Source organism: Corvus cornix, chromosome 4, assembly GCF_000738735.6.
Source record: "Corvus cornix cornix isolate S_Up_H32 chromosome 4, ASM73873v5, whole genome shotgun sequence".
Lineage (NCBI taxonomy): Eukaryota > Metazoa > Chordata > Aves > Passeriformes > Corvidae > Corvus > Corvus cornix.
In genome coordinates, this window is record NC_046334.1 from 41,741,009 (window position 1) to 41,759,985 (window position 18,977).

The 18,977-nt window shown below is 36.2% G+C and overlaps 1 protein-coding gene across 7 annotated transcripts in view; it reads right to left on the reverse strand.

Moving 5' to 3' along the window:
- The window catches only part of FAT1 (FAT atypical cadherin 1), a 107,271-nt gene that overhangs the window by 36,291 nt on the left and 52,003 nt on the right, over positions 1–18,977 (reverse strand). For all 7 annotated transcript variants that reach the window (XR_005601861.1, XM_039551650.1, XM_039551649.1 and 4 more), the window contains exons 4-7: positions 15,517–15,578; positions 12,378–12,707; positions 11,653–11,863; positions 7,334–7,473 (exon numbers count right to left, since the gene is read on the reverse strand). Coding sequence is in view for 6 of the 7 variants with exons in the window: in XM_039551650.1 (XP_039407584.1) it covers positions 7,334–7,473; positions 11,653–11,863; positions 12,378–12,707; positions 15,517–15,578 (743 nt within the window). In the remaining variant the exon portion in view is untranslated. The remainder of the gene's footprint in view (positions 1–7,333; positions 7,474–11,652; positions 11,864–12,377; positions 12,708–15,516; positions 15,579–18,977) is intronic.

Here is an 18,977-nt window from a genome sequence, read left to right on the forward strand (position 1 = left end):
AATATCACTTAACCCAAATCTACCTCACCTTCCCCAAAGTCAAACTAGAAATGTGTACAACCAGAAAAATATCTTATATAAGACATCTTACAGGGAATGATTTTTGTCTAAAATAAGACAAAAAAAAATCCTTGTTAATTTTGGAATTAAAAATACTCAATATGGATCCTAGAGTGGGTAAAAATCCTGTTTTGGGGTGCAAATTTACAATTTTAAGCAGTGTTTTTTCAAGGCAGTGGATGCATAATACTCCTCCTTGCCCTCACGTAAAAACAGTCCCCTTTCAGCTCCTTACATCTGCAAGGCAAAAATAGAAGAGTGGTGGAATTCCCACAAAAGTGCATTATTTAGAAGAACTGCAGGTGCTGTTGTTTACTATTCTCCAGCAATGCAGCATGATTTCAGTCTAGCTCACTGGTCACCAACACATTTTCTCTGAAGCTACAGTTAAATTAAATCAGATGGCTTGAATTGCATCTTTGTCTGTATAATGTTGCTCACTGGAACCACACAAGATCCCTGCACCTCCACTTGCCTTTCACAGCATCAAAGTTTAGTATAAAAAGGGTAAGACAGATAGCCACCATCCTGTTTTGTAACAGCGATAACATCAGACAAGTAACAGTAATGCAAAGGAGTTGGCAAATAGACAGCAAAGCTCCAGCAACACACAGCTAAATTCAGGTTCTTTATGGGCTACATGTACAGCCAGGCTTTTATCCATCCAAAGGCTAGGTGCTTTGTGTAAGTTTTTTAAGGGCTAAAAAATGGTTTGTAAAATAGGTACTTACAATATTGTAAGTGGGTTAAATTTTCCTTTGAAGACACTTACTGATTTCCATTGGTAACTGGTGGAGTCTACGGATGTAATTTAAACAAGGTACCAAACTCCATGCAGTAGAAACTAAATGAGATGAATCCTGATGGTGGCAAATAATTAGGAAATGCCATACCTCTTGCTATAGGAAGAAGAAATGTCAACCTTGCAAAACTAGCATCTTACACTAAAACTGAGTCATTTGGAACACTGATAAAATCCCTTGCAAGATGTTGCTATGGAGACTAAGAAGTTTGGTTTTGTCATCAATTAGAAACAGATTAAAGAAAAGAAACAAATAGTTGGAATAAATATTGACTTTCAGTGGGGAGAAATATTAATGGTAGGTGACCCAGGATACATATTAGGACAAGTTTTTAATACATTAACTAACAAATTCAGTTGGAAAATGAAAAGCAAGAAGGAATTTTTATATTAAAAATGTGATCTTTTTATATTTTCATGATTAGACAGGATGCAATACAGCAACACAAGCACAGTTGTTAGTTTCTTTTTAAATTTTGTATAAATAAAACACATTTTAATGCCTCTTGAAAGAAGTAAGACAGAAGGGTCTAATATACTCACAAAGCATTTGAGTAAAAACACCTGCTCACTAAACAATGGTGCTCAGGAAAATGAAAAATGATACCAAATGAAGATAAACAACAAATTAAAAAAACAACAAAAAAACCCCAAACAGCATAAAACCCCAACACTCAATACAAATCAAACTATAAAAACATCTTTGTATAAATGAAAGTTTTAATGGTCATATACAATTACAACACCTCATTAATGGATAGTATGCTTTCAAAATGAACTCATCACCTATTTTTTTTATTAAACTTCCACCCCCAAGAAATTATTAAGGTCAGACTCAGAAAAAAAGCAAGTGAAAAGCAAAGAAAAGGTGCCAAATTCGATGAATTTAAATTAAAATTTCTATTTAAGTTCATGTCTATTTCTACTGCCAAATGAGGAAATACAGAAACTTTTGTTAAAATTCGATGTGAGAGGGTATGCAACTACAGAGCAACTCTGTAAAGTGAATCTATGGAGCAGAAGACATGACCACCTGTGCTCCTGGTACTACACAAAACAAATAAAGAAAAACAGCATTTCTAGAATGGAGCACCACAAAAGACCCCATGCAAACTACTAAGTTAAATGCCAGGAATGCAATGACTGTAAAACCAGCATCAGTACCTGCAGGACTAACCACATATCCAATGAACCAGCTTAACTGAAAAGTAAGCTGTTGATCATACCATCAGGATTTAGCAGCAACTCTGGTATTAGCTAGCAAAGCAGTTAAAATGACACATAAGGAGACATCCTCCAAAAAGTACTGTTGGGCTAAACAGATAAGGAGTTAGCTCCTCAAAATGTACAGCACTATTAAATATGAATTATTAAAAAAAAATATTGCTAAGGAATAAATATAATGACTCAGTCACTACAAATAGTTAGCTCAGGTATTCCATTACTTGTCACATTACTTGCTCAGGCTGCAGTTTTTCTCCACACTGGTAAACACAACTACAAATACACAATTTGATATATTAGTGCAATGATTTTAAATGCACATGAAATCCAAAGTTTATCTTAGACTCAAGTGAAAAGTGTTTTATCTACATACTCTAGGATTCATCTCTTTCAGTGATATTATTACTTTACCCCTGCACAGGTTCTGGTGGACAAGCATAATGTGACCTGATGGGCTCCCTTCTGGTAACTTGTCTAACTGCACACTGGGCTGCTTTAATAAGGGGAAGAAATTACCCCCTTCTGTTTGACACTCACTGGTGGGAATGTAGATCCACTACAGTTTTAAGTCCTGCAGTCCAGGAGAGATCTTGACAAAAGGAAACAAATCCAATGACAGGTCATTAAAATCAGTGGGGATTGAAAAGCCATCTGTCCACTGGAGGGGTGCAGGAAAGAGAGCCAGACTTCTCAGAGATGCAGTGAAAGGACAGGAGGCAACACTCACAAGCTCCAATAAGAGAAAATACAACTAGACGTAAGAAAAAAATTTTTTCAAGGACAGTTGTTAAACACCAGCATAAAACCAAGTCCAAGGAAGTGGTGCTGTGCCTTGTCATCCCAGGCAGTCAGAACCTGACAAGTCACTGAAAAACTTGATCAACTTTGCAGTTTGCTCTGCTTTGACCAGGAGTTTTAGCTTGAACTCCAGGGGCTCTTTCCAATGTAAACTATTAAATAAATTTACTAAGGAAACCCTACTCTCAAGTCAGAATTCTAACTGAGGGTGACAGGTGCTAGATGTGCAATTACCTTTTAAATGTAAGAGGACCAAATTGTCATGTAAACTGTTAAGACCTTGAAGTTAAACTGAAAGCACTTGAATTAATAATTGTGAGTGCAGTTTTAAAGGCCCACACAGAAAAATATGGTTTAGTGTGTCTGAGAACAAAACACATGAAGAACTCGTGTAATTCCAACATAACATAGCATAAAATAAGCGACTTGAACATCTCTCAATGAAATTATAAGATTCAATTAAAATGAAATATACTGATGTTATCTCTTAAGAAAGAGTTGCACATTAAAGAGTCACAACATAGAAAAGCTTGACATTAACAGACCATAATGTGATCTTTGAAACAAAATGTTCTGGAACTAAAGAAACTTCACTCATTTTGCAAAGATATGGAAGGGCTGTGTTGCACAGCTGCTTTCTGCCCACAGATCCTACTGAGAGCAATGCACACTGGTTATACAGAGAACAAAGCAGCCCAGGATTATTTTGAGGAAGGACTTCAAATGTATTAATAATCTGGCAGGTGAAACCTAATTTTGCATAGGGATGCACCGATTGCTACTAAGTTATAGAGGAAATATGTGCCATTGACAAAACATACTCAATGTGCAATATTTAAACATAATGTTCCTTCAGATTCTTTAACATAATCTTTCATTTACTGATTCTATGTGGAGTTTAAAGTCTACTCCTCTCCCATAATTACATTAGTGACATTGACATGTTTATAATAATTTTCATAAATAAAAAGTTGTATTATCCAGATATAATCTAAGTTCCTTCCAGTTCTAAATGTCTCCGTAGAGCAGTGTAATTGCAAGCAAAAATCATATTTAGTATGCATTAGAAGATTATTCGATACTTCATTCCCAAAGTATCATATCCATATAAATTTTGCATAAAGCAAGATTAAATATTCTGCAATAGCAAAGCAACAGGTAAAATGCTGCAATTAGCTGTAAACCATCTGAGGTATTACTTTCAATGTAAAAAATTGATAGACATAGCAATGACTTCAAGTGGCTACAGCTAGAAACAGGACCTTTACTTTTTGTTTTCCCCCCAAAATCAATTCAATAATTCATTTATTGCTACTTACAGTCTGTGAATAACCTTTTCTGTTTCAGTACATAGGTACCCTGACTTTTGGCTTTCAGTTATTTAGTTTCTGTATTTTTATTTTATTTTTAATCATAATCCTTTGAAGTGTGACACTAGTCATTTCTAACATAACGTCAAATACCATTACTGTAGGAATTTGTTTGTCCTTGCTTTGCCTCATGCATTTGGTATTTAGATGCATGCAAAATTCCAATAGCCTCCACTCCTACTATTGCTTTATTTTTCAAAAAAGCTATTTAACTGAAGTCCTGAAAGAGTCAAATGCCCTACAGATGTTAATGGCCCAAGGCCAGCAAATGCCTTCCAGTTTAAAGTCAGATTCAATACACTGCTTTCACACAATAAGATTTTCATTTCTTGTGCCCCTCCCCTATTTCTTGCAAATGTCATTTCCTTTTTCAAATTAAATGTAAAATGACTTACTCTGCTGTTAATCAAGGTCTGTTAAATTGTTTACTGTATATCCAGGGTTTATAGCAATTACTTTCTAAGCTAAAAGCTCTGTATGGCCTATTGTTGTTCCTCATGCATGCATTCAGAATTCAGAATTTCTTTTGCATGTCACTCCATTTTAACTGTTTATCAGCTCTTAGAAGAATCCAATGCCACATGAACATTTAAAGTTTTATCAGTATTTCAGCAATGAGCAACGGAATTTACACACTGGCAGCCATAAATCACACCTTCAGTTTTGATTTTGTATCAACATTTTTAACCCCCTAAATTAAGCTTGATTTGAAATGCATCTTCTGAGTGATAGTCCTGAGGGTTATCTTAACAGATGAGTCCATTTGGGTGGGCCAGGAGTTATGGGGGAGATAAGAGAATCAACTAAAATCAGGATCATGCACCAACAGTTGCAGAATTTGAGCTAATCCACACTCCTCAATCATTGCACCATATTAACATGAGACTCCAACAGCAACAGCATAACCTGTGCTTATCCCACAAGCAGGGCGAAAGGAAGACGACGCAAAGGAAGTCTTTGTGCTTGTTTGCAACAGAAACCACAATCTCTGATCCTGCCAAGCCTAACAGAGAGGAAGACAAAGATATGAAAAACAATCACAGAAAAAGCGATCACAGAAATGACAAATTTGAGATGACTACTCCAATTCTTCTGGAGAAGAGCGCTGTGGTAAATGTTTATAATGTTCACTTAGCTTTACAAAATGCTAAAATAACAAGTTCATTTAAAGAACTTGAACAAAAGGTACACTGTGCACTTCCAAGAAGAACTAAATGAATCACATGACTGAGAGGAAGAGAAGTGGTGAGGGTTAAAGTAATTTTTTGACCTTCCAATTCTTGGTTGTTCTAAAAGACAAAGCAGATTATGGTTCAACTGTGACAGCTCAGGATGTCTACATAGATTCAGCTATGCAAGCAGCAGCACTGGATAGGCTATCTGCACTCACCAAGGCCCCATATTAAGTCCCTGGGCTGCCCCAAAACACACTGTATGATGGCATTTTTGACTGCATTTTTGGAAGGGGGGGAAATGTGTATGGAAAAGCCTCTTGCTATCTTTTTGACTTTTAGCTGAATTTGTGTTTCTTCTATTTTTTGTCCTGCCTTCTATCCAGCATTCTGTAATCAGTAGATCTGCTCAATATTTTTACTACAAGTAGGCAAATTTAATAAATTTACAGCAGGATTCTCCAAACATCTTATGGTGGTTATCAGCACCAGAGGCAATGGAACCACAACTATGATTGCAGCAAGTTCCTGCTAGGAAACATGTTGCTGTCTTTGAAGATTCATGGTCTAGAAAAATCATTCACAATTGTCACCACTAAAGGAAAAGGCATTTTTCAAAGGAAACTGCTAAATCTGGTTACCTTCTACTATCAAATTTACTCTATTTGACCTATCAAGCCTCCAGACATGCAGTCAGCTCAATAAAGATTCTGTTTAAAATCCTGAACATTGACAAGAAACATCTTTTCCTCTGGCCAAAAGCAGAAGACAACATATAAGACATTAGAAAAGATAACAGAAAAACATATGTGCTGCACAGAAGCTGAACAAGAAGAAATTGCATTTGTAACGCAGATCTCTGTGTACAGAAAAGACAGCAGCAATCCACTTACTGCTCTTTGAGTGCCTGAGGGGTAGGTCAATGATAGGGATAGGTAACACAGACACATCACTGTCCAAGTCCAACAGTGTTTAATCGGTAAACAAAGCCTTTCCTTCCTATCTGAAAGAACAGAGAAGCTCCTCTATGATCATGGCTCTGTTCACACCAAGCTCAGAAAAACCGTACTCTTAAACATATTTAGGTTCTGGGCTGGGGAAAGAAACTAGATGGGGAAAATAGGCAGGATATACATCATAAACTACTTTACTATGAATTATTTCCAGTACTGCCACAAAAGGCTTCTGCACCTTCAAGTGAACTTATTAGTCCAACTGCAAAGAACTGCCACCATCACAGAGCCTTAGTAAAAAGGTAATTTTAAAACATTGATTTGTCTGAGGTTGCTGGTTTTTGGAGATTGTTTAGCAATCTCTACTTCCACCAAAGCTAAAATAAGGTATTTGGGATGATACAAAGAGATGTTATAATCTAAATCTTGTTTCTATATGTACATTATGCAGAAGAAGCAGCTCAGTTTCATAAAACATTACTTGGACATTGTACAACTAGTCATCCACAGATCTTGCAGGGGAAGGGGAACAACAAAATTTTACAATGGTTGTCTTTAAACCTCAAGTACAGCAATCAATTTATTTAGTGACTTTGGGGGAACTGGGTAAAGAGGAGTAATTCAGGTAAGTAGCACTAATCCTTTTCTTGTGAGAAAATCATGCATGCCAGGGCTTAGCTTCTGTTTTCATTTATTTAGCTGTACGAACATGATATAACTTAAAAGCTGTTGGTCCAGACTACAGTATAGTAATACACAACCTTCCACCTAAACCACCAAACAATATGGCTCGGTGAATAACAGAACTTACTTCAATTTTAGACAAAGTCCCTAATTTAAATAAACCATGTTCATTGTCTAGGATGAAAAAAATGGTAAGAAGAAAATACAACACCTTCCCTACCCTCCAGCTACACACACTTTTTATAAGTGCTTCATCAGAAAGTTCATTACCTGAGTGCTGATAGATCTGGTTCCATCTGTTGCTTCTACTGTCAAGTTGTAATTTGATTTCTGTTCTGCATCAAGAGGTCTTGCAACAATGATAGTTCCTGTGCCCTTGTCCACATCAAATCGACTGTCATAGTTGCCACCTTGTTCAGGGAATTGTGAGAGGGAAAAGTTAATAAAATGCATCATTGCTTCATTGTTTTCATGTATGATCATGTTCTGTCTTCCGATGCTTAATGAAGGTGGAACTATATATACACATACTTATACATACATTTAGTTTAAACACTTTGGGTTTTTTTCCTGGTAACATGATATGCTGCTAATAGATATTTAAAACTGAGTAGTTTTGGACAAAGCTGATTTGTCTGGCTCATGGAAAGTCAGCAGGTAAATTCTTATTAGCATGATTCTCTACTTAAAAAAAAAAAATCCACAGAATTTAATCATTCCATACAGCAGGAAATTGAGAATTACTGGGCCAGATGCAATAGTTCATTTTGGGCAGATTGTCAGCTAATAAGTGAAAAACATACTTTTTATCAAAATAAATTAAAATCCCAAATCAGACATACAGTCAAATTTTTGTCTTTTGGAGCAGAGTACATATTATTATATTCATATATGACTATAGATAAGGCCGAAAAAGCTACAGTACCTCCAAAGGATTCTCATCTTAATGTTGAGTATCTAAAGAATTCACTATCTCACTCCTACTGAGATAGGCAGGATTCAGAATAGTGCTAGAGGTTTAAATGCCCAATGTTTAAATATGGCCAAGTTCCTTTTCTGAAGCAAATTATCTTAATTTCCCTTGTGAAACTTTCATATTACTCTTTGAAATATAGTTAAATAACTGTGTAGATCAATAGCTACACTCAGTCGCTTAAACATTTAATTGATCATCATCCTGTCACCTGGAGCAGACTGTCCTGAGAATACAATGTCCATTAAGTCCAAACACTATTAGTGATGATAAATACTGCCATTTAACTACAATTGCTTTAGACCTCTCAATAAACTGCCTGAAATGGAAGAATCAATTTTTATTTTGGTCAAGCCAGTGCTAGATATGGCAAACCAATTTCTCCTAATTATGGGCATGTGTTTTTCTAATTATATTTCACATGAATAGCAGATAGCATTCAGATATCATCTGAGTGCTTTTTCTTTTCTTTAACAAGATTATACATGCTAAGCTTTGCAAATCACTAAATGCCTTTTATGAAAAGCCAAGGTTAGAAGTGAGAGGGTGAAATTCCAAAGGTTGCAAATTTGAACTCAGTCCAAGAAAAAAACAGTAAATACTGAAATGGGCCCCCATTCACATGTAAAAAGGATTTCACCTTTAGAAGGTTCCACTGCATGACAAACATATCATTTTAGGAAAGATGAGCTGGATTCTGCTTCACTGGATTTGAGATATTTGATAATGACCAACATCACGTAATTTTTCTAGTTCAATCGAAAGTCAACTCCTCGTACTAGCCCAGCAGCAGCTTCTGAATCACTCAAATGGATAGAAACTAGACAGCATGAAAGGCAGCAGCTTTTTTCTTTTCTTAACAGATGTACATGAATTTTTTTAATGGGCTTTGTGCAGTATGTCAGTTTTAGAAGATGAATCTAGTTTTGCCATTTTCTCAGATGGCTCAATGAAGTCCTCTACATTTTAAGGGAAGAGTAAAGTGAATGGGTATGAATTGGCACAATCAGTTTTCCTGACACAAGGACAAGCTCCCTAACCAAAATTTTTCCCTTCCTTATCAAGAATGGGCCTTGCCTATGTTTGTAGTAATAGTTATATCTGGTTATCCGCTGAAGCAGAACTCAACCCAAACTTCTGCATCGAGTACACTGAAAGTGTAACAGCAACAGTTTTGGCCAAAGCCAAAACTGGATGCTCAGAATTGATGCTGTATAAATGTAACGATGACAAAACAAAACAAAAACGAACCTGTCACAAATGCAACCGTGAGCACTTTGATTTCCGAAGGGTTAATAAAATAAATAGTTTATAAATGTACGCTTTCATTTCAGATCTCATAATCTGGTAATAAATTATGTGATCTCAGCAGATACCTTCTGCTGTACAGTTCAGGTCACAAGCCATCTGTAAGATGTAAAATACTTCACTAGCAAGCTTGTCTCCTGGCTCAGCCAAAAAGAAAGAAAGCATGGAAAGCAAGCACAGAACACAAAGGAAAGCTGTCAATCAAATTCATTCATGCTATTAGAAACAGTAAAAGAGGGTAGTAAAGTGACCACCTGTAAGAGTAGCCTATAACTTCACAACATGATCACATATCAAACTTTCTAAAACACTTTAACTAAGAAAACTGTCAAAATAAAATGTTTGTTTTACAATGCTTGGGCTAGTTATGCTCTTTCCCCACGGAGTTTTCTGTATATGTCTTTCTAAAGAGGGCAGGAAAAGATCATTCATTTTCTGCATTAGGCATACAATAAAAATATGTAAATGACCAAACTGCTTCACACTTAGACGGAGCAGATCGAAATAATACTATCAGCCAGAATTCTATTCAGATGTACACACTGTTCAGAGTGCATAGCAGTTGGAGCACACTAAGAACTATAGAAAAGTACGTCCTCAATCTAATTAACAAATTTTGCTAATAAAAGGCCTCAGAAAACATCTCTACTGTACTGTGTTCAAACTCCCAAAACATCTGAGGCCTCTTCTATCTACTCTCTTTCATCTCCATGAACTGCTCATGTTGTTCTGGCCATGTCACTCTTAACCTTTCCTTTAATGGACTCATTTCAGTCTACAGATATTTATGTTTGCTGTTGACAAATTAGGATAAACCTAATTTGAATTGGAGTACATGATACCTTCTAATTTTTCCTGCTCACTTATGTTTATACTTTCTGCTTTTTTACTCCCATATCTGTGTGTTTAGGTCTGTTTGGGAGATCAGTGAAAGAGCAGCCTCGGTTCCAAAATACCTCTAATGCAGAACTTTGCTCCTATGAGAATGCAAGAAAGCATCCCCAACTTTTTAGTTCCTCCACACTGTTGTACAGATTTGTAACCCCTAGATTTGTCTAAACACCAAAACTTTTTATTAAACTATAATCTATTTGGACAGGAACACTTTTTTCAAGAATACTTTAGAAAGAACCACTTAAAAAATTTTTTGTAAGTATTAATGCATTAGCAATGATTATCAATATCATCACAGGTTGTTCATGCATGAAGCATGATTTTAGGGAAGAATTGTATCTGTTTGCATGTGCCTGAAAATTTTTTGAAAACACCCTCAAAGTATTTGGCATTTATATATATTCCTGCTACATGTGTCAGTTTCATAAACTTTATTTTTAACTGTTGCTGTTCTCAGCATGGCTCAGGAAATACACACCAGCAAACCAGATGCTTAAAATACTTAAATTATTGAGAAATCATTTAAAATATGCTCTTCCCAGCAACTTAACACCATAATAATGACTAAAGTTTTCAGTAGTAACCAAGATGAAAAAGATCCTTCTCTCTCTTGTGAATGTAGTAGAAAAATCACAGTCTGATAGACTGACAGAAAGATTTTGCTTAAGACTAGAAGCAGTTCACTACAAGGCATATCTCCTGAAACAAAGCTATGCCATTCTCCTTGATTCTAACACAACACACAACAGAACTTGGTTTTACTATCAGCTATGCAGTGAACACTCTGTGTATTACTGGTGCTCACAAGTCTAGTGGCTAAGTCTAAACTTCAAAAATGTACTATTAATTTTGTTACCATGACATCAACATATAATCATATTACTGGTTAGAAATCCCCTTTCAATGGTATAGGCTAAGATATGATTTAGTAGAAAGAATATGTACAGGAAGAAGATTGCTGGTGTTAGGAACATTGCAAGCTTTCCTTTTAGTACTGAATCAGAGGACAGCAAACTGAGAAGCAGCCCAGAGAAGAAGAAATCCGTGTGAACGGTACAATCTCTCTTTGTGTGTACTATCTTGATCTGCAGAAAACTAGAATTTTATTTCCTTTCCTATCATACAGTCTAGGAGATTGACTTCATTAGTTTTAACTTCAGTGACACAATACTCACAAGCCATTTTTAAAACTGCAACACAGCAGATATTTTGCAACTTAATTTTAATCTTTGATACAGAAAAGCATTGATAAAAATTAAATAATTTTGACTTATAAAGTCCGCATCTGCATTTAAAGAATTCAAAAGCTTGCATTATTTGGAAGTGTGATTAAAACCAAGCTGCAGTGAGCCCTACAGTATCTCAGACTCCATGCATTTGTTTCTAATAATAAAGGCCCTTAAGGCATCCTTACCCGTTATGTCAAACCAAAGTGGTGTTCCAAGAGGTTCAACAGCTATTACACCAATCATGTGAGCAACTGGGTCACTTTCCATCACCGTAAAAGAAAAAAATGATTCCTCAAAATAAATAGGCTCTGTGGGTGGGATGGGCTTTGGAATCCATTCTATGTAAAGCCGTGTAGTCGAAGATTTTTGTGGACGACCATTATCTACAGCTTTAATCTGTGAAACAGACACATCTTTTAGGCTACAGGATCACATAAATCATTATGTCACATAAATAGAAAGCAGTAATAAGCTCCAAGCATGTTTGCTCGTGTGAGATATTTCCAGAAAGGTTAAGTGTCTCTCAAAGTGCCACTTGCCCTTCATTATCTGGGCAGCAAATGGAGAAAAAGTATGCAGCACCTGATAGCAGCACAAACTGTTATGTTACCATAAATTCACTTTTATTTTGCTTTCTTCCCAAAGGTGAGTCAAACTGATTGTTTATGTTCCCTCATGACATACATTATCTGTCAAGTTCTGAAAAAGAACAGACATTCTTGATACACAATACAAACATCTGAAATAATCCTTTAATGAAAACCAAACAAACACACAAAACATTACTTCTGGATTTGTTGAAGCTTTCTTCCTTCAGATACTGCAGTCACTCACCTGCCAGCTACTGAATAAGAAATGAACAGATAAAAGAACACTTTACATATTCATGATATACAAGATTATCACTCACTGAAAGGATATCGTAGTCCCTTGCCGCAGAAAATTTCTTTGATGAAACCACTCCAGTTTTTGGTTCAATAAAGAATTTGCCATGTTCATCACCATCTTCAATGCTGTAGGAGATCTCTGCATTGGGGCCTTCATCTTTATCTGCAGCAATAACTCGATAGATTGGCTCTCTCCTAGCAGTTCTCTCTCGCTCTGGCTTACCACGCTCTGGAAGCCGAATTTTGTAGAATTTTTGCAAGAATTGAGGCTTGTTATCATTCTCATCTAAGACCTTCACAATCACCCATGCAACTGTTGATTTTGCAGGAGTACCGTTGTCTGTTACTGTTACCTGTTTTTATTAAAAAGGGTAAAGTTAGTGCTCAAACAGGGTCCTTCCAACAATGCTCCTCCCTAAATGACATTTTCCTACAACTGCCTAAACAACTGCAATGTTATCCCCTAGCTTCAGTTAAAGCAGTTGCCTAAAGCTATTAGGTGAGTATTCACAAAAGGCACTACAAAAGTATATTCAGCTATTATCTTAATATTTTGACTTATGAAATGCAACATGAAATGCAAATATTCATGCTCATCTCTAACAGATGGTATGATTTCCACATATATGAATATCTGTTCCCTTTAGTACTTGTAAAGGAACACCTCCACATACCTTTCAGTTCACAAAAAAACCCCCAACCAAACCCAATGAGAAAACCAAAGCATATTCCAAATGAGGAAATTACAAAGGGTATGGGATAACATGTCCATTAACATAAAATTAGCATTGCCCTGAACCAAGCAAAAAACAAAGGCAAATTTGAGAAAAATCTATTTGATTTGAATGCAACATCAGTTTTGAAGGCATTACTGACATAACAAAGAGAATACTATGACATGAGAGAATAACATGACGCTAATCTATAATAACTGCACAAGAAAGTGCCAGCTGGCACTCAGAAAATACTTAGAAATTGGGAATAAAAAACATGGGGCATATTAGTTAATATTATGCAAGCAGAAGTGCAATCAAAGACCAAATTTAATAGCAAAAAGTAATAAACCCACCAACCCATCTGGTCAACATTTCAATGCTCATTTAATTAGCCAGATGCTCAGCACTTGGGTCATAATACTGTCCACCATTCTGTGCATTTCTGGGTTTCTTTCCCACCTATTATCACAGTTGTAAACATAAACTGCTACTTTAGGCCGGGCTGTCAGTATCGCTCTGTAGTTAAAGAGTTCCTCTGTCAGATACTTCACAGACTTTTAGTTAAAACTTTAACAACCTATTTATATTTTGTAATTTATAATTGTAATTTATAATTCTTCATTCTTTGTTCAAAAGAACAAAGAATGAAGAATTATAAATTACACCAGCAGGCAATAAACAATGTTACAACCTAAAGAGCAATGAGCTTAAACTGCTATTTTATACAGAATGATGAAAGCAGGAAGATTTATGTACCCTGACGTGACATTGTAATCCTAAAAATAAACTTTCTGAGTTCTGTACATGTTAGCTTAAGGTTATAAACTCAAGCTTAAATTAGCATGACTGCTAGCAGACAACTGCCCATAACATTACACCATGAGTGTGACCTCCGGCATAAGTTTTGGCCCAGAAAAAGTAGCACACACACAGACACACACGTTGCTTAGCTGCAGCCTGAGAATTCACACAACTTAGACACAATTTTCAACAGGCAACTTGGATGTGGACACCCTGTTCCAGGGATAACGCGTAAGCAATCAAAGCCATATGAGCCATGTGGCTTCAGGATCAGAAAACAATCCACAGCTCATTTTATACGCTGTATAAATCTCATATAAAACCCAGTATAATATATAGAGAAGTAAAAGTCATGATATGCTAATTTTACAACCAGTATACATAGCAGTGGTCAAGAAATAAGACACAATGGACATGAAGTGCTTTGGAAAACTGAGACAACCAGATTTCATGAGGCAATTTGAAAAGAGAATTATATAATTACTTTAAAATTTACAGGAATACTATGTCGAGTACTAAATCAGATTTACCATTTAATTAATTTTGCTACTATTACTTCTAGAAACACACTGTAGAAATTCTGCCCCATTGCTGCTTAGCTACAAAGTGTTCTTTTCAAAGCTGATATAGAAATGAAAATAACGATTAAAAAATTGGTCCAACAGCTGCATGAATCCAGCTTGCAATGTACCAAAGGGATACAAAAGGCTCAGAAAGACTGCACATATACTGCAATTATGCAAAAGGATAGTTTGTGCTATCAGGGAATAACTACATTCATCTCCAAGTCTCTGCAGTCATTGCCTTCCTATTGGAACACCTTTCTAAGGATTTCACAAGTTCTGAGTAAGTCTAGAGTTGTTTCTCTGTCTTTAATTTGGCCAACTCCCATTGCGGTCTTTTATCTATCACCCACGACAAGAGGCACAATAAACATTCCAAATAAATCTTAGGACATAAGGATCGCTGTGAATATTAAATCTTCACTACAGGTGAAGAACCATGCCTTTACACTACTTGACAACATTGTGAAACTGGATGACTCCAAGTTCTCTGTGTGTTTTCCTTTCATGTGGTTTGACAGAGAATGCGAAAAGCTCTTAAATAAACTCCAGTCAATTAAATGTAGCTAAATAAAAGCATTATGCCACAAGTTCCATGCTCTAGGACTCCGGCTCTATAACGCATGTCTTGCAACTGATATGACTGGTAAACACATTATGCAGAAAATAGGGCTACTCACATACCACCCTTTTGTATTCTCCATATTATAAAAACATTCTGCACTTCTTCTTCAGAAGCCTATATTCAGCAAAAGTTAGGGTGAAATAGCTATTCCAATAATTACACAGGAAGATAAAAAGAGGACATGCCTTTGAATGAAAATCTTTGTTTTGAGATATAGGAAAAAAATTGCATTCAATCTGTACCTTTACTCTTTTTTAGCAAAAACCCCCCAACACACAGTTTTTATAAGATAGGTGGTTATCTGCATTGCAACATAATGAACATAGAAGGAAATTACTTCTGAAATCCAGTTTTTTACATTCTCCATATAGTAATCAAGTCTGGCAAACTTAATTCTCTGTAAATGAGCAATGAACTTACAGTCACTGTTTTTCAGCAAGCTAAATAAATTATTTACCTCCAGTATGTGCTCCCCCTGCTGCTCTCGATCTAGTTTTCTGGATGTGGTTGTAATTAGCCCTGTAAACGTAAGAGAATAATTAATCAGATCCTTCAAGAAAATAATCTGAATGAAGGTTAGGTTAAATCAGCAGTTACTGATATCCACAATCTCAATTTCTTCTTAGGTGGTCACTTCCATTTTTTGTAGAATTTATGCTTTCATTAAGGGAAGGGGTGAGTGGTTTCCAATCCTTAAAAGCTGTGAAAATATTCTTTGCAATCTGAAGACGAAGCTGTTGTAACACTTAAGACAAACACAGTTCAGTGTTTCAACACATCTGTGCATGTTCCATTTCTGACAGAAGTAATGAATGTAATTCTCCCACATGAAATCTTGTTTTCAGAGGGCATTCATAAGCATTTTTCAAAAGGTGCTGATGGACATTATCTGAATTAATTACCAATCTCTTCAGGATAAACACCTATTTGTAATATTAGTGATAAGGGCAAAAGAAGGATAACCTGAAGAGATGCAATAAGAGTGGAAAACAGAGCAATTTGTCTGTGTTGGCTTAATTTCACAATGACAAGCAGTCAAACAGTTGCTGTCAACAATAGCAGACAACAACCACAAGTTTTTGATGTATGATGTTAATATTTTGTCACAAGACTTTGCTCTTACTTGAACTAATTCTCTCTAACAATTAGTTTAGAATTTTAACTATTGAGTTTCACGAAAAGTAAACTTGGTCAACTCTCAATTACAGCGGAATGATTTGCTCTTGTGTTAGTTAACTGTGCCATGGATGAAGCCACAAGAGGATTCCATTTCTTTGCTGCACAAAAGCCATTAACCTTTTTGCAGGTACAAGTTGGCCCCACAAATACCATTGCTGTGTTCACATGGGACTGACGCTGTGCTAGTAAATCTTGCTAGACCCAACCTGGCCTTTCATGAAGCAACCAGCAAGGTTTGGATTTGCCCAGCTTAACCAACTACTGATCAAAGCATCCCATATTCTCCAAAGCAGCAACACAGAGGACATAGCAATGTCAGGAGATATTTTATCCAACTATCCCAGCTTTTGACAGTGAAAGGAAAGCACTGCCATCTTGATCCTTAATTGTCAAACTGGAAAACAGAGAAGCAATTACCCAATGAAGGATGAAAGAGAGATCAAAATACAGGCAGCATACTTCATGTTCCATTTTCCAGCTATAGTGCAATTTTTTTTATTAATATGACCTTATATAAGGAAAATTAAAATCCACTTATAAAGTTTTCAAAGCTGGTCTGCTACAACAAAAAAGCCTTCAATTTTGTCTCTCAGCTGATAAAAAGCAGAGTATGTAAGAAAAGCAATAAAGACTTCAATTTCACTTAAAAGAGAAAGGCCAAGAGAAACAGGATTGTATACCACAGGTGCACAGCTACTCAATGCTTCTGACAAAAACAGCTGTAGTCTACTTATACCAACAAAATAGACAGCCTGTGCTAAATAATATGAACAAAACCTATACGAGGCGATATTACAGCTGTCAAATATTCAAACAACTATTCTCCAAAAACCAGATAGTGCAAATAACAGCTGTTTCAACTACAGTCAAATCTGCCCTTGTTTTTGCAGCAATTTTGTTTGCCATCGTATCAAATCCATTATTTATCTAGTATTCTAGACAACGGTGGGTCATCCTCTCCTGCTTTATATTTTTATGCTTTTACAGCACACAGAAGATATGTCTGTTATTGTTAGGATACATCTTTTGGTATCATGAAGTTAGTTGTCCTTAGTTACAAAGAAAGAGGGAATGAAAATTAAAACATTCACAAACCCCAAACAAACCAACCAACCAAATAACACGGAAAAAAAGTTGCATTAGTACTGTGAATTTAGGAAGGGCAGGGGGGAAAAAAGAAAATGATGTGACAGCTGTCTATTAACCTTCTTGAGGTAATATTTTCACACTGAGATAACAGAGCTGTGAACAATGACAACTGAAAATATTTATTGTCACATATTCTAAAAAGCTTTCCTTTCCTGGCTATGTCTGGGCAAAACATTTTCTTTTCACAGGCTCTATGGGAAACAGAATAGGACGGTTAATTGGAAGTGAACAAGTGGCATAGCCAATGCCTCATCTGCGTCCTTCCAGCAACAGGACTTGCAGGTGACTTCAAAAAACACAAGTTCTCCTAAAACATCTTTCTGTTGAGTACCTCTGTAGAAAGGCAGCACAAGCCCTCCCACAAAGCATTAATCTCAAGGCTCACCACAGTTACAAGAGAAAAAGAGTAGATTGCAGCATAGCCACTAAAGGAGTTGGCTGTTGAACATCTGGGTTGAGGATGGGGAAAATCTCAAAAAACACAGGAAAAATAAAGCAATCCTAGCAGAAATATCTCATGATGCTTGCATTTCCCTGAATATTCAATAGTTAGTCTACATCCTCTGACAATATTAAGATTCCATCTCTCACAGCAGCAGCAAGTAGAGAATTACATAAGATCAGACAAATGGCACCTTTCAATAGCTTCCTATCCATCTTTTTGTCATCAAGAGCCACAAAGACTGGTGCCACCCTTAGAAATGGCAATTAATACTTGGAGGGAAAAAATATCAAACAAAAAACAATTCAAAAGCTTTTGCTGTAAGTACTCAAGACAAAATTCTACCATGCACCACTACTTTACACACTAGTGATTGTTAATGGAAGTCTTGTTCCAGATAAAATTCCTTTTAATGAAGTTGGTCAATACAACTCAAATGGGTAAGCAGGAAAATATCCTGCAAGAACAAAATATATATGCTTTGATCTGTTAAAACCTCCAGTCTTTTCAGCCAAGCATGCCACACTTCTGTTAAAACACTTCAGACCAGTAACAGAAGGGCTTAGTCTTCACCATATATATCCTGTATATTCAGCAGAAACTAATGCCAACAAAGGAAATGTAACACTTCTGGATTTAGAATCACGAACACATGCATGACATTCTTTTTATTTAACTCTTTACTGCTAGACACTTTCCTAAGTGCAAATTTAGCTTCAGTGAAGTATTTCACTTCAGCTTAAGACTATAAAAGGTTTGATTATTGCAATCACTACATTTTTCTATTTTTGCCAACTTTTTCTATGTTACAGAATATTTAATGCTGCACCAATAGATTTCATCCATTGTTGAAGAGCTTTTCCGAAATACAGCTGTGATAATAAGGTCAAGCGTTCCTATGCACTGTGACTGCCTGTTAAGAGGGCTGGGTAGAATCTTTGGATCTCTTGTAAGTCAGCTCCCTGCAACAAAAGCCACCACTCTGCTCTGTGCTTAAGTTTTTTAGACTGAGCTCCTTCTCTTTTCTGTAACACGTTGTATATATCCTTGCTGCGCCCCTCCCTCTACAAAAATAAATGCATGACCACACTTTTGCAAACACCACATCCCCACAGGAGTGGCAAGTAAAAAGATTTCAATTAAGCTGT